Below are 25918 nucleotides of genomic sequence, written 5' to 3' on the forward strand. Positions count from 1 at the left end.
TAATGTTAAGACTTTATAAAACTCTGGTGGGGCCTCACTTGGAGTATTGTGAGCAGATTTTGGGCCCTTATATTAGAAAGGATGTGCTGAGACTGGAAAGGGTTCAAAGGAGGTTCACAAAAATGATTTCAGGATTAAACAGCCTAATTCTGCTCCTATATCTTATGGTCTTATGGACCTTCATGGAAGACATCCACATCATCAGAGCAGACTTGATGTCAACAAGAAACCGAGAAAAGCTTGGCTTGAAGTTGGAGACATCTTCCCAGAAATAGAAAGGGTCCTTGTGGCAATACAGGACCAGGTGGTTAACACAAAAAAAAATGATAAAAATACATAATAAAAGACCAACACATTCAAGATGATAAATGTAGAAAATGCCAAGAAAATCCAGAAACAATCTGTATCAGTTTAACTCAATCTGATTACTTACACAGGCACAATCAAGTGTCAAACACCATTCACCAAAATCTTGCTTTAAAATACAAACTTATAAAAAATTATACCTTACTATAAATACAAATCTGATTCTGTTTTAGAGTTAGAATCCCACAAATTATATTCTGACCGATTCGTAATTACAGACAGGATAATCCATAATAACTATTCGGATATAATAATACAGGATAAACAAGCAAGAACAACTTACTTAATAGATATAGCTATCCCAAATGTACATAACTTATAGAATTCAGTAAGTGAACAACACTAAAAATATGCTGAATTAAAAGAGGAAATTGAAAGACTTTGGAACATGAACAGGGTATACATTATCCTAATAGTAGTATCTACAACTGGTAATATCTCAAAGGCACTATTTAATAGCAGTAAACAATTAGGGCTACACGGCAATATCTTTGTAAATCTTCAGAAAGCGACAATACTAAACACCACTAGAATCGTCCAAATGTTCCCAGCAAGTGAGAGATGAGCATGCTTGGTTATGTCCGCACCTCAGGTTTTACAGCTTGAGCTGAGAAAAAATTAAAATAATAATAAATAAATAAGAGATGAATATCAAGAACATGAGATGAAGAGTCTTTAAAAGTAATTCCATAGGTAGTGGGATCACAGCCTATCTGAAGCAACGCACACAAAATGCTGGAGGAACCTAGTAGGCCAGAGGGCCTCTATGGAAAAGAGTAAACAGTCGACATTTCAGGTCAAGACCCTTGATCAAGATTTTCTCATGTGTGTCACAACCTACTTGTTTTGCTTTTGTATATGCTGTTTGCCCTTCCTCTGCATTCATAATCCTTTCCTTTCCATGTCATCAATGTGTTTTCTCTCTCCCATTTGAGTCATAGAGTCATAGACCTGTACAGATTGAAAACCAGCCCATCAGCCCCATTTGTTCATGTTAACCACATTGTCTAACTGAACAATTGCCTATATTTGGTCCATATTTCTCTAAACCAAGGGCTCCCAACCTTTTTTATGCCATGGATCAATACGATTAAGCACAGGGTCTGTGGGCCCCAGGTTGGGAATTGCTGCTCTAAACCTATATGCCTCCAAAGCTCTTCAAAAAACTCTAAATGTGTGAAAATATTGCCCCCTCGAGTTCTTTTTAAATCTGCTCATAAGGTAACGAAACATTTGTGAAAGGCTTTCCAAGATCGGAGAAAAGCTCAACCCAACCATGTTCCAGTGTGGCTGCAGAAGGTTCTCAGGAAGGGGGTTGAGCAGCCAGGGGCCACGGTGGACATTGACACTAATGACATAAGTAGAAAGGGGGAAGAGGTCCTGTACAGTGAGTACAGGCAGATAGGGAAGAGGCTGAAGAGCAAAACCTCGAAGGTAGTAATCTCTGGATTACTTCCTGTACCAGTGCTGGCCAGGTCAGAAATAGGATAATAGTGCAAACAATAAGTGGCAATCAAACTTAGTAAGTACTTTGGATCAGTCTTCACTGTGGAAGTAGTAGTACTTTACTATGGAAGACTGTGCAATATGCCAGAAATTTCAAAGGTTCAAAGATCAAATTTAACGTCAGAGAAATGTATACAATATACATCCTGAAATGCTTTTTTCTTTGCAAACATCCACAAAAACAGAGAAGTGCCCCAAATAATGAAAGACAGTTAAATGTGAGAACCCCAAAGTGCCCCCCAGCTCCCCCCTCCCGCGTGTAAGCGGCGGCGAGCAACAATCTGCCCCCCCAACTGGCAAAAGAAAGCAAGCATCAGCACCGTCAGCGAACACAGGCGTGAGCTAGGTGACTTCACAGACCAAAGTTACCCCAAAGGTTTCATATTTCATCCGAAATTCGACAACCCACAGATTCTCTCTCTCTCCCTGGCAAGGGAGAGGGAGGTGTCCCTCATTTTCATAGTGAGCAGAAGACATAACAACAACCCACTGGTTTACAATATTAAAAGTCCGTATTGTTGCTTTTTTCGAGCTCCGTGTCCAAAGATCGCAAAGACCTTGGGTCTTTGGTCACACAGCGAAAGATTTTTCGGCTTCCCTGACGACACATGAGTCTCCCGCTGTGACACCAACCCTCGATCCACCTGTCTCCAGAGCTCTGAGATCGTAGGCTTCCGAGCACGATTGAGATTCTCAGGCCAAGCCCTTGGCGTGTCAAATAGCAGTCAGTTGTGGAACCCTGAGAATGGGTCCCACTTCTGCAAAGAACCGAAGCCTGCGTATAACTCCAGGTCAGGGTCTTCAAAAGATCCCTGAAAGGGAAAAATAAAGACATTAAAATTTGAGAGTATTGGTGCAGAAGTGAGTGTAGTTGCCATTACTATGGAGAACGTGTTTGGGAAGCTGAAAGATCAGAAGGTAGATAAATCATCTGGACCAGATGGACTACACCCCGAGGTTCTGAAAGAGGTAGTGAATAGATTGTAGAGACATTAGTAATGATCTTTCATGAACCACTTGATTCTGAAATGGTTCCAGAGGACTGCAAAATTGCAAATGTCACTCCATTCTTTAAGAAGGGAAGGAGGCAAAGGAAAGGAAATTGAATTGAATTGAATTGACTTTATTGCTTACATACTTCATATACATGAGGAGTAAAAATCTTTACGTTACGTCTCCATCTAAATGTGCAATGTGCAATTTATAGTAATTTATAATAAATAGCATGTACAACAGGACAGTCAATATAACGTAGAAACACAATTGTATCAGCATGAATTAATTAGTCTGATGGCCTAGTGGAAGAAGCTGTCCTGGAGCCTATTGGTCCTGGCTTTTATGCCACGGTACCGTTTCCGAGATGGTAGCAGCTGGAACAGTTTGTGGTTGGGGTGTCTTGGGTCCCCAATGATCTTTCAGGGCCTTTTTATGCACCTGTCTCTGTAAATGTCCTGAATAGTGGGAATTCACAACTACAGATGCGCTGGGCTGTCTGCACCGCTCTCTGCAGAGTCCTGCAATTAAGGGAGGTACAGTTCCCATACCAAGCAGTGATGCAGCCTGTCAGGATGCTCTCAATTGTGTCCCTGTAGAAAGTTCTTAGGATCTGGGGACTCATACCAAACTTCTTCAACCCTCTGAAGTGAAAGAGGCACTGTTGTGCTTTTTTCACCATACAGCCGGAATGTACAGACCATGTGAGATCCTAGGTGATTTTATGCTGAGGAACTTAAAGCTGTTCACCCCCTCAACCCCAGATCCATTGATGTCAATAGGGGTGAGCCTGTCTCCATTCCTCCTGTAGTTCACAACCAGCTCCTTTGTTTTTGCGACATTGAGGGAGAGGTTGTTTTCTTGACTCCACTGTGTCAGGGTGAAGACTTCTTCTCTGTAGGCTGCCTCATTATTATTTGAGATTAGGCCAATCATCGTAGTGTTGTCAGCAAATTTAATTAGCAGATTGGAGCTGTGGGTGGTGACACAGTCATGGGTATACAGAGACTAAAGGAGGGGGCTTAGGACACAGCTCTGAGGGGCACCTGTGTTGAGGGTCAGAGGGGCAGAGGTGATGGAGCCCACTCTTACCACCTGCTGGAGATCTGACAGGAAGTCTAGGATCCAGCTACACAAGGCAGGATGAAGGCCGGTTAACCTGACTTCAGTGGTTGGGAAGATGTTGGAGTCAGTTGTTAAGTATAAGGTATTGGGGAACTTGGAGACACAAAACAAAATGGGCCAGTCAGCATGGGAAAGCTTGCTTGGCAAATCTGTTAGAATTCTTGGAGGAAATCTTGCTTGACAAATCTATGGGAATTCCTTGAAGAAGTAACAGACAGGATAGACAAAGGAGAGTCTGTAGATATTGGTTACATGGATTTTCAGAAGGCCTTTGACTTGGTGCCACCAATCAGGCTGCTTAACAAGATAAGAGCCCATTGTATTACAGGAAACATACTGGCATGGATAGAAGTTTGGCTGACTGGCAAGAGGCAGTCGGGGCCCTATTCTGGTTTGCTGCTGGTGATTAGTGGCGTTTCACAGTGGCCAGTTTTGGGAATGCTTCTTTTTACATTATATGCCAATGATATGGCCAAGTTTGCAGATGATTCGAAGATAGGTGAAGAGTCAGGTAGTGTTGAAAAGCTTGGAATCTGCAGAAGGACTTAGACAGATGGGGAGAATGGGTAAAGAAGTGACAGATAGATTATAGTGTAAGGAAATGTATGGTCTTGCACTTTGGTAGAAAGAATAAAGGTGTAGACCATTTTCTAAATGGGGAGACAATTCAGAGGTGCAAAGTAACTTGGGAGTCTTTGTGTAGGATTCCCTAAAGGTTAAGCTTGCAGGTTGAGCAGTGTAAGGAAGGGAAATGCAATATTAGCATTAATTTCAAGAGGACTGGAATATACTAAAAGCAAAGATGTGATGTTGAGGCATTATAAGGAAATGGTTAGAGCACACTTGAAGAATTAAAGAGCAGTTTTCCTGGCATTGGAGAGGGCCCGGAGGGGATTCACAAGAATTATTCTGGGAATGAAAGGGTTAATGCACTGTATGAGTAGCTTCTCATGATTTTGGGCCTGTACTCGCCAGAGTTTAGAAGGATGAGGGGGAACCTCATTGAAACCTATTGAATATTGAAAGGCCTAGAAAGAGTGGTTGTGGAGAGGTTGTTTCCTATAGTGGATGAGATTAGGACCAGAGAGCACAGCATCAAAATAGAGGAATATCCATTTAGAACAGAGATGAGAGAAGGTGATGAATCTATGGAATTCATTGGCAGAGATGGCTGTGTATGCCAAGTTTTGGAGTATATTTAATGTGCAAGTTGATAGGTTCTTGGTTAGTCAGAGCATCAAAGGTTATGGGGAGAAGACAGGAACATGGAGTTGAAAGGGATAATAAATCAGCCGTGATGGAATGGCGGAGCAGAGTCGATGGGCCGAGTGGCCTACTTCTGCTCCGCTGTCTTACGATGTTATGGTTTTAATTCATTACTCTTGTTCAACCTCCACCCCCTTTCCTTTCACCATACATTCACTCACTTCTCTATTGTTGAGAATTCTCCCTCCACCGCTCCCATTTCCAAAGACGGGTTGTTGGATCTTACCTTTACTCTGCTGAAGTTGGCTGCTGAATATCCAGTACACTTAAAATGGCATTTTGGCAAAAATGTTCAAGTGATTCGCCATGAAAGGTGATATGTACCTCACAAAACTAATGCACAAAGCAGTCCTTTATATAATCATTGTTCTTCTCTACCCATGAATTTATTGGTTATTTTCACTTCTGTATAATTTTGTACTTTAACTTGTGCAGTGTTACTTTCCCTTTAACCTGTACAACTGCTATACACCTTCCTGTCTCCCAATGAAACCCTTGTGTTTTGCTATTCCCTCAAAACCATTGTGGTTCTTGTCCTATCTCATCACCATATCTTTCATTCTGAACTTCATATAATTTCCCCTTTGCTAATTGTTCTCTGATGGCCCTTTTTTTTATCATTTGCAGCACTTTCATTTGCAGCTGACCCGAATATTACCTGGTGTACAATCTCAGTAGCAGAGTTATCAAAATGCAAGGATTTGAAGGATGCAATGTCAAATTATTACTTCAATTTCGAATGTATTAGAGAAGACTCGGCTGCAGCTTGTTTGACTGCTATCAAGGTAAGGAATTATTTGGACTTGGCAGAAGTTTGTAGTCAAAACATTTGATTATTTGAGTTGCAGTAATCTTGGAACTGCAGAAGGCAGTACTTCAATATAATTCTAAACTGTGTCTCCCTACTGGCAATCGAACAGGAATCTCAGTTGCTGCTAATCCCTCCCTCTAACTGAATGGGCCATTGGAGTTTACATTCTGCCCATGGAGTGTACATTTCCAGCAGGTATCAGCTCCTGGAATAATGGCATGCAGCGATGATGTTGGGAAAAGAGACTCTCTATTTTGGGTGTTCAATGATAAGTATTCTGAATATCTTTGAGTTTCAACAATCTGCATCCTTTCTGTTATGGGTTCCATGGGGATAATATAAGCACGTTTGTCACCCACATGCTGTGTATGTGTTTTGTGCTTTGATCCCTCTTCATATCTACACCACAACCCTCCTTCACAACTTTTCCAACCCATCCCAACTCATCTGATATAAGATACTGTAAAATACTTGAGCCCAAAATTAACTTAAGTTGCCTTAACATAATCATCATCCTGGAACATTGCTGTTTTGTTACATGCTGGCCAGAATCACACACGCTGCTGCAAAGTGGCTAGTAACTCCTTGATGACCCTGTAATGATGCTGCAGTCACCTGGAACTGTATACTACCTAATCAACCCCGGTAACGTGTTTGGGATAGGTATGCCGAAGTCCCAAGACTGCAAGCTGTACTACTTCCCAGCATAGTATCCCTCCAACGTGAATAAGGAGTAACACACATGGGTACCAAAATTCCTCATGTGACACAGAAGGCCATTTAGACCATCAAATCTATTTTGGCTTTGAAAACACGCCTTTTGTCCCATTTCTCCACTTTTTTTTCCTGCTAGCTACTTTCTTACATGTAAATCATCAACTCTCTGCCATGCTCTGCCATTAAGGCAAATGACCGACCAGTTGTCACACCTCCAACTGCAGCCAAGTAAAGCACCACCCCTCGCATCTCTGGGGTGTGGGAAGAAGTGGGAGAAGCCAGAGGAAGCCAACATGATCACAGGAAGAACATGCTAACTCCTCGTAGTTAGCACCAGAGGTCAGGATCAAACCCAGATATCCAGACCATGAAGTAGCAACATCATTGTGATGCCTAACAGCATTCAATTATTTTCATCTGTCATGTTAGTCCCCCAAGATTATGCTGACTCCTAGTCCAACCCCTTTGATTCCTTTCCTCCACTTGGTTCTCAGTAAACTGTTCTCTAAGGTAGTGAATGATGGCAAAGTAGACTTCTATATTGGAACACTAGGTCTGAGAATATTTGTCTTGTAAATTAAGCCCGGTGTTATGCTTCTTAGACAAAAGGGAACATACAGCAGAGGGAGATAGAGTGGCTTTGCTTTGGTTAGAGATGCTCTGATCTGATGTTATTAAAGCGAAAAGTTTAAAAGCATCACATGAAGTATGTCAAGTACTCAACAAATCTAAAAAATAAATAAAATAATTTGCTGCAAGAATGGAGAAAAGTCTGCATGTAAAAGTAGAATACATTTGTAACAGTAATTATAAGATACTCAGGCAATAAACTGGTGATAGAATAGTTTAGATATCAGGTAGATTACTATAAATGGAATGACACATGAGCAATCTGTTTACAGAAAGTATAAGGAAGGCACTTATCCAAGTAAATCGTACCAGGTGTCAGTTAGAACTCCTGGGAAACGCTGTCTCATTCTGCCCTGCAGAGCTGATGTACGGTTAGAATGACAATAAAGTTTTTTGAATCTTTGAAGGAAGTGAACCCACTGTTAGCAAGGGTAGGCTAATTGGCATAGATTGGGAGACTGCTTCACCGAGCATCTATGCTCCGTCCACCAGAACAAGCGAGATCTCTCAGTTGCCACCCATTTTAATTCCACTTCCCATTCCATAGGTGCAACCATGGCCTCCTCCACTGCTATGGAAAGGCCACACACAGGTTGAAGGAACAACACCTTACATTCCGTTTGGGTAGCCTCCAACCTGATGGCATGAACATCAATTTCTCAAACTTTCAGTAATGCCTCCCCACCCCTTCACCATTTCCCATCCTATTTTCCCTCTCTCATGTTATCTCCTTGCCTACTCATCACCTCTCTCTGGTGCTCCTCCCCTCCCTTTCTTCCATGGTCTTCTGTCTCTTTCACCAATCAACTTCCCAGCTCTTTGCTTCATCCCTCCCCCTCCAGGTTTTATCTCTTACCTTGTGTTTCTCTCCCCCCTACCCCAGCCTTTCAAATCTACTCCTCAGCTTTTTTCCTCCAGTCCTGATGAAGAAGGGTTTCTGCCCGAAATTGTGACTGTGCTTTTCACCCCCATAGATGCTGTCTGGCCTGCTGACTTCCTCCAGCATTTTGTGTGTGTTGCCCACCTTTAGGAAGTGTAGATTGCACAATGTTGAACTAGATTTTATGAACACAAAAAAGGGACAAATATGGGGAAGAACAATGTTCTTAAAAAGAGTCCTGAAAGTACAGGAAACACTCAGCAGGACAAGCAGCATCTGTGCAAAGAAAAGCAGAGTTAAAAAAAGAACTCTTTTTGTCCTAAGTATTGGCGGATTAGAAGGAAGGACGAGGCAGCCCATTTAACCACATTCTTATTTCTGATTCTCAGGCTGGAAACGCAGATGCCGTAACTGTGGATGGGGGAGATATATATGTGGGAGGTCTCTTGCCTGAACCACAGCTTAAACCAATTGCAGCTGAAAGGACTGAAGGTAATCTCTTATCAAGTACTCAAGGAAAAATCATGCCTGAAAATGTGTGTGTGAGAGAGTCACGACATTTATAATATCTTCCCAGAAGAAAACCTGCTGCCTTACCTCCTTCTGGCTGCTTGTGACCAGAGCACAGAACTGTTTTTGGCACTGAAGCAGTCCAGGAACTAATTCAATTGGATCAAAACTTCTATTTTAAGATACAATGAATAAATCCAGGAGTTAAGCCAATATAACTCATAAACAGAACATCGAACACTTTACAAACCATACATCAGAATGGTTGGCATAAAACACTGAACACAAAACCATATAGGTCAGCCCATGATGTTGTGCCGACCCTTTTCACCTGCTCCAATTTCAACCTATCCCTTCCCTCCTGCTTAGCCCTCCATTTTCCTAATGTATCTGCCTCTACCATCACCCCAGCAGTGTGTCACATGCTCCTACCACTCTGTGTACATTTGACATCTCCCCTACACTTCCCTCCAATCATTTAAAAATTATGCCCCCTTCTATTTCCCTAGGAAGAAGATGTTGGCTGTCCACTGTATCTACGTCTCTTATAATTTTTTTACATTCCTGAATAAAACTGAACAGACTACTTAAAATCACAAACACAAGAAAATCTGCAGATGCTGGAAATCCAAAGTAATACCCACAAAGTGCTGGAGGAACTCAGCAGGTCAGGCAACATCTAAGGAAAAGAGTAAAGAGCTGATTTTTCGGGCCGAGACCCTTTGGAGACACACTCAGCCTTTGCAAAACCCTCTTTATGAACATCTGAGTTGAGTGAGATGTTCCACAGATAAGGAACAACCTGTCATCGATGTAATAAAAGAATTATACCTTAGAATCAATAAACTACAATACTCTATTATAATTTCTCAGTATATCCTGTATTGCTGGCAGGGCAGACTAGTGATGTTATCATTGTAACATGCAGTTGGGAAAGAAACCTGATAAAGCACCCCTTCCCCCCATCCCACCCCATCTACCTCCAACGTTCTCTATAACCAATGGCAGACCCCTCTCGAGTCATCTCTGTAATTTGAGACAGAACCCAGATCAGAGCCCTCTATAACCTGAAGAAGACCCCTCTCTAGTCATTGTCAGAGCCACTAATAGAATCTTCTCCAGAGACATTTCTATAATCTAAAGAACTCTCTGTGTAATCTGTGGTAGACCCTGCTAGAGTCATTTCATTAACCTATGAATGGTCAAACATATGGAGATCTTTATGACATCTGATACCCCAATCCAAAAAAAACTCTACAACAATCATAAATCCATGTTAATAATTATTCCATTAATGTACATTTAATCCCCCACCCTCTGCTGCTCTTACTATGACTCTTACAATCCTTCCACAGCACTCATGAAATAAATCTCTATTACCTTACCTTAAGGCATTTGACCTTCAAATTAGTGTCTGTGGCCTTCATTAGAGATTTGACAAGCATCTTATTTCATGAGCAATACAAGTAGAATGTCAGCACTATGCTTAAGTGCAGTTGGCATTATCTATGGTTCTAATCGTTGCTGTGTTAACTCTCCCCCTCACAGTCATCCTGTTATTGCCACCTTCGCATTTCATTTTGCAGTAATTCAGTGTGCACTGCAGTCTTTGCACTACTTTGCCGTTTTAGTGCCATCTCTGCATTTATTGTTTTATTTACACTGCCACACTGTGCTCTGCTAACTCTGTGAACTTCATGTGAGGAGAAATGACCAGGATCTGAATATAATTGATGGTATATTTTATATTGCTACAGGGGAATCCTGTTACTACGCTGTCGCAGTGGTAAAGCGAGGAAGCAAATTTCAGTTCCAGGATCTAAAGGGCAAAAAATCCTGCCACACTGGCCTTGGTAAATCTGCCGGCTGGAATATTCCAATAGGAACGATTTTGAAATACAACCTAACATCTTGGAATGGAGTTGATCCCATTGAAGAAGGTAAGATTTTGTACTTCTTTATATTCTCATAAACATCTCAATGTCTCAAGCATACAAGATAGAGGAACTTCACACTGAGATGTCATCAAGATCAGGAGCAGATACAATGCATTGGACTAAGATTTGCTGCTGTTATAGAGTGAATGAAAAAGGATGAGCAGAGAGATATGTAGAAACATACCCGGAGGTGACAGGACACTAGTCACATTATGGGAAAGCAATAATGGCCCTAAGAACATCATGGAGTAATAATGAGATCTATAATTCTGCAGAATTGTGTGAATTGTTTAGTACCTTATCATGGACAGAGATTTAGTGAGCCAGATTTTGCTGTCGTGAGGCTCTCAAAAATATACCGTACTCTTTAGTGAAAAGATTTTTCACTTCCTTTCTTCCTCCTTCGTCTTTCAGACTGACAGTTCTCTTCTTCCATTTTCACCCACCCATTTGTCCGTCGCCTTTCTGTTGCACTCTCCCTTCAGATCTTATATTTTTATTCTCTCCCTCTCTGCTATTATTTCCTTCTCCCTCATTGTCCCTACCTTCTACTGGTGACCACCAGCTGTGTTACCTTTGTTGATTCACTCCCTCTGTTTTTGCCTCTCTTTCTCTCCTCTTTCGCCTCTGTTTCCTCTCTGCTCTTCTTTTACCTCCTCCTTTTGGTGCTGATTTGCGCGAAGAGAACAGGAACAGAAGTTCTGGCTCATAGACAGGTCTGATGGTCATTTGTGAATCTGTTGACTACAGGCAGCAGACAGTTGTCTGGAACAATATTGCTGTGTCTAGCACTCTCACTGTTCTGTTGCTGTGGCAGAGTTAGCTAAGGTCAGGCCTGTAGCAGCCATATTGAGAGTTCTGAGGGATGAGCTTCTGCTCTGTTTGACCACAGTGGGAATAATGAGCTGTATTTTAGACTGCTATAGCCATAGTGGAGCTGAGGTGCGCTTCAAGGAGGGGAGAGCTATCACAGCAGCAGTGACAGTGTAAACATTCATACCACAAAAATCTAGTGCAATTCAGCAAATCTCTTACTAGCTCTTTTTTCAGTTAGTCCTGACGAAGGGTCTCGGCCCGAAATGTCGACTGTACCTCTTCCTAGAGATGCTGCCTGGCCTGCTGAAATCACCAGCAACTTTGATGTGTTTTGCTTGAATTTCCAGCAGCTGCAGATTTCCCGTGTTTGCAATTCGGCAAGGTCTTTTTGCTTGCTTTACTGAAATTACTTTGGCCTTCCACATTTTTGAACTCTTCTTCCTATGACTGGAATCCAATCTTCACTTACTTTATCTTCTCTGTTGTTTTCAGTTGTGGAAAATTTCTTCTCCTCCAGCTGTGTTCCAGGTGCTAAGGCGACTTTCCCTAAGCTCTGTCAACTGTGTAAAGGAACAGCTGAGAACCACTGCAAACGATCGCATGAAGAACCTTACTACGATTACTCAGGAGCATTCTTGTAGGTACTCTTTGTTATTACATAGTTATTTTTTTCTGCAGGACAGCAAGTTAGATTTCTCTACTAATTGCACATGTTTTAGTCTAAACAGTTCAAATCTCACCTTCTTTTCTCTAGCTAATATTAAGCATGCATTGAATAATTTGACTCCGCTAACAAAAAGGTTAAAATTACTTCAAACCTCTGCAGTCAGTGATTTTGTTTTTGACCCACTTCAAAAATGCCGCAAAACAGCCAACAGTTAATATTTAGGGTGAACAGTCTTAATCAGAACTGGAGGAAATTATCGTAAGAACAGCTTTGAAGAAATTATAATAATGAGCAAAGGGCATGTGTGTGTGCGTGTGTACACTAATGGAAGAGATGGAGGCACTACAATGTGCAGGAGTGGAAAAGAAATGTTTAAATGGTGGATTATTCATCATGGATTTTAGGGCAATTTCTAAATTGTTTGGGCTACACCTTCTGCTTTAGGAGTATTTTGAGGATCAAAGACAACATTGACAAAAGCTAAACCTAGTGCTACAAGAGAGGTCTGTGGTTGCAGACGGCCACTAGTGCTGCAGGAATTGGTCAGAGTAAGGTGATCGACCTGACTATCCACTACAGCTTGATTCAGTGCCTCTGTCATCAAGTTTTCAGGGGAAATCATCTGGTAAAATGTCAATGAAATAATTCACTTCAATTCTTCAGCTGCTCTTATAGGTTGGTTTCCATTTGAAACAGGTCACTCATCTTCAGATGTCCCTGGAGGCCATTTGTTACCTACAAGCCATGTGAGGAGTGTGATGTAATACCTCACAATCACATGAAAACCTCAGTTCAATCCAGGTCAAAACAATCTGCTTGATTATCACCTTGTACACATACTGAAATATTCACACCCTTCACCCCGTATTCTCAGCCAGACTGAACTCTGCAATGCATTCTCACCTCTTTGCAACTCACCCTTTGTCTACAGTAGCACCTCCCATACACACAAACTCCACTGCTTAGGTCTTCAGGGATGTCAGCTCCATAGGATCACCATCAGCTCCAAGCCATGAACTGATTTAATTTGGATATTTCTTGCTGTTTCTTCATCACGTTGGATAAAGCTCACAGAACTGCCTGTGAGTGAGAATCATATCACAAGTGGACAACAGTGGGCCAATCAGCACCACTTCAAAGGTACCTCAGGCTGTGCGATAAGGTTTTTTAAGAACTGTCATTGTGACTGGCCTGACGTTACTTGCCAATTGAGAGGAGGTCATCCCCTTGTTTGGTCTTCTGTCCAGCTCACCTACTCTTCTCTTTCTCCCATTTCTTGGCAGGACTTTTTGAATAAAAGTGGTAAGATGGTCCTGTTTGTGAATACAAAGAACAGTGTTTATGGTATGGTGGAAATTTGTCTGTGCCATAGGACGAATTTGTTCCTTCTTCATTGGACTTGTTGATGACATCACAGGTTTCTACAGTATATATTTTGCCTTTTTTCATCGAGATGAAAGCATTTCGCATAAACTATCTGTTCATTGCATTGTATTTGCATTTAATCCCGTTGGAGACTTGTGGAAATAATTTACTATTTTATAGATATTCTAGGTGGAGATATGACTGTCTCTTTACAGAATCTGATTTATCTGGTTATTTCTTTCCAGATGTTTAAAGGAAGGTGTTGGAGATGTCGCCTTTATGAAACACACTACAGTGCCACGTAGGTGAATCTGTGAGGATTACCCTTAATTCTGCTTTTCTTGGACAAAGAGTGCTTCACATTTGGTGGTCAAACATCAGATTGGGTGTTGAGCTGGAAGTCAGGAGGGATGGAGGGAGACCACTTACAGGAAAGAACATAACCTAATAAGGAAGAGCAGAGCAGACTAGTCTGCCTTCTGATGTTGCTCTACCATTAGATAAAATTATGCTGATCCAGCTTTAGCCACAATACCATTTCCCTAAACTCTCCCCATACCCTTTGACTGCCTTGTAATTAAAAATCAGTTAATATCTACCTTCAAAGAAAGCAAGAACATAAGAAAATGGGAGTAGGAGAAGGCCTCTGGCCCCTCAAGCCTCCACCACAATTCAATACAATCACAGCTGATTTATGCAGGCCTCAATTCAACTTCTGACAGTCCCCTTTAACCGTCAAGTCCTCAATCTTTCACATATTTATCTAGTTCACCTTATCTAATGATCTGGCCTTAACCACCCTCAGGGGCAGAGAATTCCAGGTAGTCACTACCTTCTGAGAGAAGGAATTTCTATGCACCTCTGTTTTACAGGACTGACCCAATATGATATATCTATGTACACTTGTTTGTGACTCTCCAAATGGTAAAAACACCTTAACACATTATCTTGACAAATACCTATACGTCTGAATACAGTCTTCTTCAAAATTCTGAGGAGTATTCTAGGAAATCCCAAGTGTCTAGACTTTCTTCGTAGGACAACTCTCTCATGCTTGGAATTAGCCTAGTAAATTTCCTTTGGATTTCTTCCATTGAGACAACATCATTTTGTTTTTAGGTAAGAAGACCTTCTGTAGCTTCACCAATGTAACAAAACCTCCCTAGTGTTAAACTCTATCTCTACCGCAATGAAGACCCAAATGCCATTTGCCCTCCTACCTGCCTGTTGGACCTGCCTGCTAACCCTTCATGACTCATGCTCCAGGACACATAGATCCCCCTGAACAACTCTCATTGACAGTATCATTTTCCATTTAGATGATCATCTGCTTTTGATTCTCCTTAATAATGTGTATGAACTCATGCTTCCCCATATTAAATCCCAATTGCCAGGTTTCCATCCAATCATTCAGTTTACATACCTATATCCTGCTGCAGATTCACACTATCATAATCACAGCGTGCTCATTGACAAACCTGGAAACCTTACTGTTTGTTTCGTCTGTCAGGTCATTCATGTAAAATGCAAACTATTGATGAACAAGAACCAATCCCTGGATCCCTTTGTTTGTAGGTAACAGCCAGATTTTAATCCATGCCAACACATTTTCCATACACATACTCAGAACATGTGCATCAGCCTCAATATTGCATCAGTCAAATATCATTTGGAAATCTAAATGCACTACATCTACAGGCCCCTCATGCTCCCCTCCATGAATTCTCCTTGTCACATCGTCAAAAAATTTTAACTAATTTATCAAATATATTCATTTTTCCTAAATAATTTCTTATTTCCTCTTTGATTATTGACCCCAGCACATTGCCAACAACAGATATTAAACTAACTGGCCTAGAGTTACCCGCCTTCTTTGTTCCTCACTTTTTGCACAGGGGAGTCATTTTGGCTATTTTCCAATCTTCTGTTATCCCCCAGGAATTTGTGAGCTTTGAAACAAAAAAAAAATCAATGTGTCCAATGCCTCTGCAGCCACCTCCTTTAAAACCCTTGAGTGAACACCATCAGTTCCCGGCAACTTCACTACCTTCCATCCCATGAGTTTTTCCAATATTTTATCCCTTGTGATTGGGATATTCACAGCTTCCTCCTTGTTATTTGAGATTAGCCCATTGGTTACTTCAGGGATACCTGCAGCGTTTTCCACGATGAAGGTTGTTGCAAAATAACTGATCTAGCATACTGTATCTGCCATTTCTTTCTTTTGTGTAATCAAGTCATAAAGGTACCACACTTAACTTAGTCATTTTTCCCATTGATATATCCAAGATTCTTTCAAAGATATGTACAGATTCCTGTCTCCACACACTCTTCTAGTCATACAATTCTAAAGATCCATGGATCTCTCAGAGAAGAAATTCCTCTTTGTTATCTGAAATGGTGAGCCTTGTTGTGAAACTAAGCTTCCTAATTTTAGATATTTCCACAAGGAGAGAAGTCCACCCTATCAAAATCCCTTGGAATTTTCTGTATTTGCAAGGAGTTGACCTCGCATTCTCCGATCATCGATCGACCTTTCTTCATATCCAGTATCTCAGGCAGCAGCCTTGTGAATATTCTCTGAACAGAGTGCATTGGAAGCCTTTGAAGTGGGATCAGGAAGGCATGGTCATGAATAGGGATCATAGAAATATTATCCATTGATAATAACATTGAAACGTGTATTTATCAAATCCTGATATTCACATTTAATACCTGAACCTGGGAGGTGTGCTCAAACCCATCTGATGACATTCACTTCTTGCATTGTTTTTGATCCAGCTGCTGAGAGGGAAGATTATGAGCTCCTGTGTGTCGATGGCACCAGAAAGCCCATTGAAGCTTACCATGAATGTCACTGGGCTAGAGTGCCAGCTCACGCTGTGGTGGTAAGAAGTGGTGCTGCAGAGGAAGCAAAGAACGAGGCCATCTGGAGGTTCCTTTCAAGTGCTCAGGTATGAAGGAGCAGTAAATGTTAGGAGTGTTTCGCTTCCCCATCTCCAAAGCCGGTGCCCAAAACTCTGACAAGAAAGCACAACTTCTGCTCGCCATCAGCTGGGCTATCGAAAGATCCTTCCAGCAGTGAACACAATTATGATCATTTCAGCCCCATTGGGTCCGAGTTGTCTCAAGGCAATGTGATCCACTCTTTTCCCACATTTGAGAATATTTTTGCAATACTTATCTAATTCTTTCACAAATGTACGTAAATAATTTGACTTTTTCTCTTTGGCAATTTGACTGGGTATGTTTAAAAGGAGGCAAGGGGTAGAAAGTTAGAAGACCTTAGACAGAGCATTAACATGTATGGGAACAAGCAAGATCAAGAATGCACCAACACAAGTATAATGGTACAAGGCCAAAGCTGGCCAGAGGTGGAAGAGTTGGGTTGTTGTTGAGAAAGCAACATTCCCTTTGTACCAGTGGTTTTGGATTTTCGAAATCAATGAGATGGAAATGGCAATAACATGGACATATATAAGTGAATGGGATATGCTGGAAGTGTGATGGGCTGCAAGAGTTGTTAAAGACTGGAAGTGCTGTGATGGAGTCGAAGTGTTGTGATGGGCTGGAAGTGCTGTGATGGACTAGAAGAGTTGTGATAGACAAGAAGAGTGGTGATGGACTAGAGAGTTGTGATAGACTGGAAGAGTTGTGAAGGGCTGGAAGTGTTGTGATGGGCTGGAAGTGTTGTGATGGACTAGAAGAGTTGTGAGCTGGAAGTGTTATGATGGACATGAAGAGTTGTGATAGACTGGAAGAGTTGTGATGGACTAGAATAAGGGTGATAGCACATTGGATGAGTTGCTTTGTGGAAGAGTTTACAAGGAATAACTTGAGATACTGGAATATACTTTCCTCATAGTAGACATGTAGTCTGATAAAGGGCCAGTGCCTGACTCATTCTGAATGTTCTACTGAATCTTTTGAGCATTTCCTGTTCCTTTGCTTTAGTTTTCCATACTGAATTTTTTAATATAAGTTGGGAGTCGTTGCTATCAGCTAGGAATTCTTAGTATTGGGAATAGTCTGCTGAAGAGATAAAAAAAAACTACTTCATAAAGATGTGAAGTTACATAGTTAAACATTTAGAAGGGTATAATGTTCCTGCTACATTTCAATGGCAATTTACTGTCTGTTTTAACAGACTTTATACAGTATAATAATGATTTAGTTATGTTTTCCAGGATGTATATGGGAAGTTGAATAATTCAACATTCAGCCTCTTCAGCTCCACAAAATATGGACGCCAAGATTTATTGTTCAAAGACTCAACGCAGATTCTGATTCGCCTTCCGCACGGAATGGATCACCTTCTTTATCTTGGCAGTGAATACGCAAACGCTCTACGGATTCTGAAAAGCAGTAAGTGTTTGCTTTGGATAAGAGATCCTGCTGATCGGGAATGCAAGGGGCAATCCCATGTGGCCATAGGCAACCTCTGCATGAGAGGTAGTCAGATGGACATTCTCCAGTGTGACAGAGCCTGCAGCTCTGGAATCACAGTGGGGCAGAGCGTGCCTACACACAGAACATGCCTGTACACTTGTGCAACTGCCTATCACACCATTTGTCCCATTCACTGCCCCAAGGTTATGGGGCATAGGAACCACGTTAATTGTATTCCCATATCTTTATGCAGGCACCAAAGGGTTGTTTCCTGTAAATAAGACCACCACCATTGCCATGTGCTGTCTCTACAACGATTTTTCATGTATCGCTATATTATCTAGGACCATTCTCATCTGTCAGCCCGTTGTCCGACCTCACCTCGATAGTCACTTAGCTTATCCACCACCGCCCATTTCAATGCCAGGAACTGTGACTTGTGTGTGGGGTCATTTCACTCAGAGAGTGACAGACTCTGGCTGACAAATGCGACAGGTCTCAACCCTGTGCTCTGATCCTGATACAGAACACCACCTCTCTGCTGGCATCTGTATGCAGTACATATGGCAATCAGGGGTTTGCAAAAACCAGCACAGGCACTTTCATCAGCAGCTTCTTCAGCAACTGAAAGGCCTCTCCACATTTTGCATCCCATCTCAGTTCAAAAGGCTCTGAAGGGCTAAGATAATCTTTACCATCCTCTCCTTTCATCCTCCCTTTCTTCCCTAAGGGAGGGTAACCGCACAGAAGCTGAATTCAAGGGTGACTCACTTTGGAGGAGTCCTTCATGAACCACTGATAGTACCCACAGAATCAAAGGAACGAGCGTGAGGTGCACACAGTCTGGGGCCTTGGCCACGTGGTCACTGCCTCTATCTTAGTTGGATCAATAACTACTCCATTCCACGAGACTATGTGCCCAACATAGTTGAAAGACGTCTTGGAGAACTGGCATTTGTCCAGGGAAAGTTTTAATCGTTCGGCTTTCAGTAGGCTCGCTTCGTGTTCCACCAAGGTGGACCCGAACACTATGAGATCATCCAGATACATCAATACCTCAAGCAAGTTCATATCCCCCACTATTTTCTCTATGATATGCTGGAAAGTTGCTGGGGCATCCTTACAAACTGTAAGAATCCCACTGGACATATGAATGCCATCTTCTCTCTGTCAGCCTCACTCGTGAGTATCCAGTAATACTCACTCCTCAAATCCAGTACTTTGAACCACTTCACACCACTCAGGCAGGTCGGGGACTGTGCGCCGGTTCAGAGTCTGATAGTCCACACATATTCGTACCTTCCCATTCTTCTTCCTGGCCACCACTACTGGAGATGCAAAGGGACTTCCAGACTCAGTGATGATCCCAGCTTCCTTCAGCTTCCACAGATGCTGCCGAACGTCCTCCACCTCTGCAGGGGCCAGTCGCCGCGACCTTTCTCTGAACGGAGTGTCCTCGGGCACCCGGATGGTGTGGCAAGTGCTCTTCGAACAACCCACATCGAACTTGGCAGTAGAAAGGACATCTTCCAGCTTCAACATTTTCTCTATCAACCTCTTCTTCCAAACTGCAGGTACCGGGGAGTCCCAAGAGTTGAATGACCCGGCTGTCAACTTCCGCTTTTTCGGAGGTACTTTCTCCCCGACTTGTCTCACAGGGACACTTGACATTACTGTCACCAGAAAAGGGTGTGCCATTGGTGGCCCACCACCTGCAGGCTCTCACTAGCCTCCTCACAATAGGAGTATTTGTCCCCACGAGAATTGAAGTTTCACCCTTCTCGACCGGGTTCAGACAAACCAACACTAATGTGTCAAGGACCTCAGCTACTCTCATATCTGCCTCCACAAACTCCAACTTCAATGACAAGTATCCATCGTACAGATAGTCATCGGTACTAAGACCCCAGATCTCTAGCACACTGAGTGGTGTCACTGGTAAATGCATCAAATACGGCACAGCAGAGTAACCTGAGAGCCTGAGTCTAGCATGGCTCTAGCATAAATACCTTCAATCCATAGTAACACACTGGAGCTTGGCCCCACTAAACCTTCAGGAATATGGCTTTGGGCTTTTGCTTTAGGGTGTTCCTTGCCAGGAACGTGCTCCCCCGAGAAGCCAAGTGTTCGTTACCAGTAACCCCGTGGATTTGCACCACCGCTCAACCCCTGCAGCATCCATAAGCATGTATCTTAATCACTCTACTGGACAATAGTTTAACACAGGATTAAACACACTGCCCACTCCATCATTGCTCAGGGCAATTGCACAGCTTCCAACGAAATTGATCCGGAATGATACCTACACAAATGAAACCTCCCTGGTTTCCTTGGCTGTGCAAATCTAGGGAATACACACTCGGGTCCCACCAAACCCGAGTGAGACTGAGACGCCTCTCTCACCCCAGTCCCTGGCTTGTGTGGATGCTGTGTAATTTGCTACCCTGTTACAACTCAGTGACAAGAAATAACAGACAGCACACAGCATACCATTAAAGGAATTATATTTATGAATCTTAACTTAACTAAAAGTTAGTAAAGAAAAGAAAGAAAAAAAAACAAAAAGGGTTCATTATAATTAAACAGTCAAATGCACGGAGGACTGTGTGTCTTGCAAGAGGATCCGGGTATTCCCTAACCGGAAACCTTGGATGAATTATGAGGCCAAGTCCCTTTTAAAGGCTAGAGCTGCGGCTTTTAGGTCCGGGGATACCAGTCGCTACACGGAATCCAGGCGTGAACTCCGGAAAGCCATTAAGGGTGCCAAGAGGCAATATCGAGCCAAGTTGGAAGCCCAGGCTAACCAGAGGGATGCCAGTAGACTATGGCATGGTCTAAATGAGATCGCTGGGCGCAAAGAAAAGGCTGGGTATATCAATAACTGTGGCGCTTCTCTTCCTGATGAGTTTCACGTATTCTACGCAAGATTCGAACAGAAGAGGAGCATCCCGCTCCCTATGGATGAACTGGACCTGGTGGCATCGAGATTCATCGTCACTGAGGAGGACGTTAGAAGGGCCTTCCTGAAGATAAATGCAAGGAAGGTGACGGGCCCAGATGGCGTCCCAGGATGGGTTTTCCGGGCCTGTGCAAGCCAGCTAGCTGGAGTGTTTGCTCAGTGCAAATTGCACTTCATGCTTTGTATGCTTGAAGCATATTGTCAACTAGCCGCATGTAGTTTGGTGCTCTGTAGATGCCAAGAAAATTTTCAACAACATCCTTGAATGCCTTCCATGTGATTTATTGCGGCCCCACTAGAAATTCTTCGAGTTGCTGGTCATTGATGACCTGCTTGGTTTGTGGACCAACAAAAATGCCTTACTTAATCTTGTCATCAGTTATTCTGTCTTGAATTATAAATTGAAATAACAAATATAGGAGATTAAAAAATGGTGTGTGATAGGGAAATTTCATGCTGATTTTCATGATCAACAGCCTAAAATCTATAAGATACACCTGAAAGTATCCAGGAAGCAATATCTTTGTTGTTTAGTGATATCTATTCACCCTAACACTACCCATTATGAAACATATACTGAATACAATTGTTAAAACTTTTGTTAATTTGTTCTTTTACATGATATTATAGAAATATTTTAATATTATTTGTTAAGCATTTAAGGGAGAATTTGTGTAAAGTTTGATTTCCTTAAGTCAGATCTTCAATAACCTGGAGGGCCTGCATATAATTGAGATTGATTACTGCAATTAGCAACAAGCAGAATGGTAAGGGGTAAACTACAGGTGACTTTGCTTTTGCCTGGAATTATCAATGCCCCTAACGTCACATTGTGAAACTTGGGATCCTCTACTCTGTATGCAGAGTCTGAGAGTGAGCTTCACCAACAGGACCTTTGGGAGGAATGCTGACTCGTCAGTTACAATAGCCAGGGGACCAGGTAGCATCCACAGAGAAGAAAGACTGAGCTGATGTTAAACCAAATTCACATCTTGTAGGGGTTTTGAGGCCAATAAGTGTCTATCGATCTAGGGGTTCAGTACTTGAATTGCTGTACCAGTTGGTAAGTACAATCTGTTAAAAAGAATAATAATTATTTCATAATGACTGTTATAGATGATATCAGTGTTTTGAATCCTGGAAAGATCCGCTGGTGCACCGTTGGCGATCTTGAATTTCAGAAATGTAACGCCTGGAAGGCAGTAAGTTGTGTTAAAGGCAGAAGTACTGAAGACTGCATCAGAAAGATTAAGGTAATGGCAGCAATGTTAATCAAACATTTTAAGTGCTTACTTGCTTACTTGAGCCCTTACCTCCCAAGTGGGGAATAGGCCATTGGTGACCTCCCATCTCCATTGCCCTCTGAAATGGATGGTGTGGTTGGAGTTCATCAAAGCTTCTGCAATCCATTGCATCCACTGCACAGGAGATCGGCCTATACAGCTTCACCAGAGCCCTGTTGGCCGGCCTTACCCGTTTGCACCTCTCACGATGGGATGTAGGGTTGGACTTTGAGAGGCAAACATCTTAAGTGATTGACTGAATTTAATATAAAGGAAAACCAACAAAAATTGGAAATACATAGCAAGTCAGACAGCATATTGTGGAGAGAAAAACAGTTAATATTTAAGGTTAATGACCTTTCATCTGAACCAGAGAAGTGAAAAAACAAACATGTTTTATGTTGTATAGAGGGAAGGAGTTGAGGTTAACAAAGGTTATATGCGTGATAGGGTAGAGGTTAATTCTGTGACATGATTGCTTTTAGTGCTATCAAAGAAAGGGAAGGAAAGGCTTGTTAATCATGCCTAGTAATTCCTGGGAAACATCAGTTAATGGAGATGACTGAGGACATTAGAGATAAAGAAAATTAACATGCTGGAGCCAAGATACAGAATGCAGCAGTTGCTGGAAATCTGAAATAAAAGAGAAACTGGAAAAAAACAGGGGACTGGGTAGCATCCACAGAGAAGAAAGACTGAGCTGATGTTAAAACAGATTCACATCTTGCAGGTTAACAGACATATTCTGCTAAAAGATCACCAAATTTCCATTTGTTATATTAATTGTACAGCTCACACAGTGAGCACTGAGGATAACACACTAGATTGGAAGCAGTTCAAATGGACCCTTGATTCACCCAGACAGATATTTAAGGTCCCTGGATGATGAGAAGAGAAAGGGTAAAATGTCAGGTTTTCCTTTCCAGTTCAAGTGAAATGAGGAGTGGCTGGAGATAGGACAGCCGACTAGATGATCCTGGAGGGACTGGCCCAGTCAGAATGCTGGCAGGGAAGGGGAGATGCATGTATGTTGGATTTATTTCAGATTTTCAGGATCTGCAGTTTCCAATTTTCAATGACTGGTTATAATGTTCAGCAAGTTAACATTAGCATATGGAACGTTCTTACGTCAGCTGAAGATTACGTTGGAGAAGAGCTCAGTTTGGACACTCAGGTTAAACTCCATTTGCATAGTCCCACAATCACATCATGCTGGAAATCTGAAATAAACTGGGCAGTTTAGGGCATATGAATGGACAGAGGCGTGGATAACATTTCAGGCTCTGCCACTAGTTCAGACAGAGTGGCTTAATGATGTAGTCACATTAAGGATAGGTGCTCTGCATTGACTGTGTCATCTCCAGGCCCTTCAATTCCTCATTCAAAATCTGGCAAGAGACTCGCTGTTCTAGTAAAGAATGTGCCACGAACATGACTCAAGGAGTTCTGTACTATCCAGGAAATGCACTTTATTTGTGTGTCCTCCACCAATGACATGATGCTTTGGCAGCATCATCTCCACTCCAAGCACAGAAAAAATAACCCAAAAGGTAAATTTACTTCCAATCCTCACACTTAAAGTATTCCGTTCCTACAACCTTTGTCCTTTGAATAATCTATATCACCATGGCTCAATGCAACGTCTCTCTCAAACCGCCTGTGCAAAATTAACCACTTCACATCATAGTCTCCCTATCCACGATCAGACAGAAAACAAACTCAGTTATATTATTATCAGATTTTCTAAGTGAATCCCTAATCTGCTCAGTTTTCACTTGTTTGTGACGCAAGGACCTACGCAGTACCGATTAAAGCTACCTGTCTGGATAGTGGAGAACAGACCTAGTGAATGAAAGTAGTTACATAAGAACATGGGAAATAGGAGTGGGCGTGCATCATTTGGCCATTCAGTTCCGCTCCACTATTCAGCAAGCAGGCTGATCTTCGATTTTATTTATTCCTTATACACTTAGATTCCCTAATGTCCAGAAGCCCATTGAGTTCAGTTTTGAATGCGCTCCATGACAAAGCCTCCACAGCCCTCTGGAGTAGAAGGAGTCTTCACCATCTGCATGATGAGGTTTTCTTTCATCTTAGTCCCATATGGTTTCTCTCCCTTTCGGAGATCGTGGGACCTGGATCTAGGCTTCTCAGTCAGGACGACCATTATCTCTGCACTCATATTGTTGACCTTATGAGAATTATTTATGATTCAATAAAGGCACTTTTCATTCTTCAACTTTCTGGACAACACAGCCCCACTCCACCCAATCTCTCCTAATATAACAAATCCTTTATTGCAGGAACCAGGTGGACATATCTTCATTGCAGTCCCCTTGTAGCAAACAAGGAGTGCTCTGTACTCCAGAACACCTCACTAAGACCCTATAATACTGCAGTATGACTCTTTCACTTCCATATTTAAATACTCTCTTAATAAAGGTTGATACTGGAGCTGGGAAGGCAAAGTAAGAATAAAAAGTAAACCCTCTTGCAAATTCTAGTTTATCCATCCCTGCATCTGGAGCAGGAGGAGCAGAACTGAATCTGTTTCTACTGAATGGCTCTAGGTACAGAGAGAAATCAATGGGTTTAAGCTGCAGAGAAAAAGGAAGGCCAGGCATGTGCAAGAACTAAATAAATTGTGTGGTTACAGTTTGGAGATGCTGATGCAGTAGATCTTGATGGAGGAGAAGTCTACATTGGAGGAAACTGTGGCCTTGTTCCAGTTATGGCAGAGTATTATGATGAAAGTAAGTGACCTGTACAGTATTTTGAATTTTTATCATTATTTAATTCTTTTGTGGTTTAACCAAATCTTCATATTAAGAATTAACTTGAAGATTAAAGAGAATTCTTTGGGTTTAGGTTTCAGAGAAATGGAAACAGAGACCTTTTCTCAGTTCTCAGTCTGCAACTTTTTCTTCGGTTGTTCCATCTGCACATTTGCACATGAGACTTTATGTATGTGTGTTGAATTGCAGTTTGAATTTCTTGTGATAGCACAACATTGATCTATTCTAGCTTCATAGAAAAGTTAGTCTAGCTTTGGTCCTCAATATATACTCTTTGCAATATGGCTGAACATTTGCATAGTTTGCATTTTAGAAGACTATAGGACCATAAAATATAGGAGCAGAATTAGGCCATTTGGCCCAACAGGTCTGCACCACCATTTCATCATGGCTTATCCAATTTTCCTCTCAGCCACAATCTCTTGCCTTCACCCTGAATCCCTTCATGCCATGACCAATCAGGAGTCTATCATCCTCTGCCTTAAATATACATAAAGACTTGGCTTCCACAGTTGACTGTGGCAAAGAACTCCACAGATTGATCACTCTCTGGCCAAAGAAATTCCTCCTCATCTCCATTCTTAAAGGACGCCACTCTATTCTGAGGTTGTGTCCCCTGGTCATAAGCTCTCCTATCACAGGAAACATCCTCTCCACGTTTACTCTGTCAAGCCCTTCACCATTCAATAGGTAGGTTTCAACGAGATCACCCCTCATTCTTCGGAATTCTAATGACTACAGGCCCAGAGCCATCAAACCCTCTTCATATGACAAGCCATTCAATCATTTTCGTGAACCTCCTTTGAACCCTCTCCCATTTCAGCACATACTTTCTAACTTAAGGGGTCCAAAACTACTCACAATAAATATTCCAAGTGAGGCTTCACCAGTGCTTTATAAACA

The 25918-nt window shown here is 42.0% G+C and overlaps 1 protein-coding gene across 1 annotated transcript in view; it reads left to right on the forward strand.

Annotated features, from left to right (window-relative positions):
* The window catches only part of LOC140197043 (uncharacterized), a 128185-nt gene that overhangs the window by 82657 nt on the left and 19610 nt on the right, over nt 1-25918 (forward strand). The window contains exons 18-26 of the mRNA XM_072256974.1: nt 5884-6041; nt 8684-8786; nt 10562-10744; nt 12050-12194; nt 13835-13890; nt 16371-16543; nt 17777-17954; nt 22054-22190; nt 24877-24973. Of these exons, the coding sequence (XP_072113075.1) occupies nt 5884-6041; nt 8684-8786; nt 10562-10744; nt 12050-12194; nt 13835-13890; nt 16371-16543; nt 17777-17954; nt 22054-22190; nt 24877-24973 (1230 nt within the window). The remainder of the gene's footprint in view (nt 1-5883; nt 6042-8683; nt 8787-10561; nt 10745-12049; nt 12195-13834; nt 13891-16370; nt 16544-17776; nt 17955-22053; nt 22191-24876; nt 24974-25918) is intronic.

The sequence above is a fragment of the Mobula birostris genome, chromosome 4 (assembly GCF_030028105.1).
Source record: "Mobula birostris isolate sMobBir1 chromosome 4, sMobBir1.hap1, whole genome shotgun sequence".
NCBI classification, from domain to species: domain Eukaryota; kingdom Metazoa; phylum Chordata; class Chondrichthyes; order Myliobatiformes; family Myliobatidae; genus Mobula; species Mobula birostris.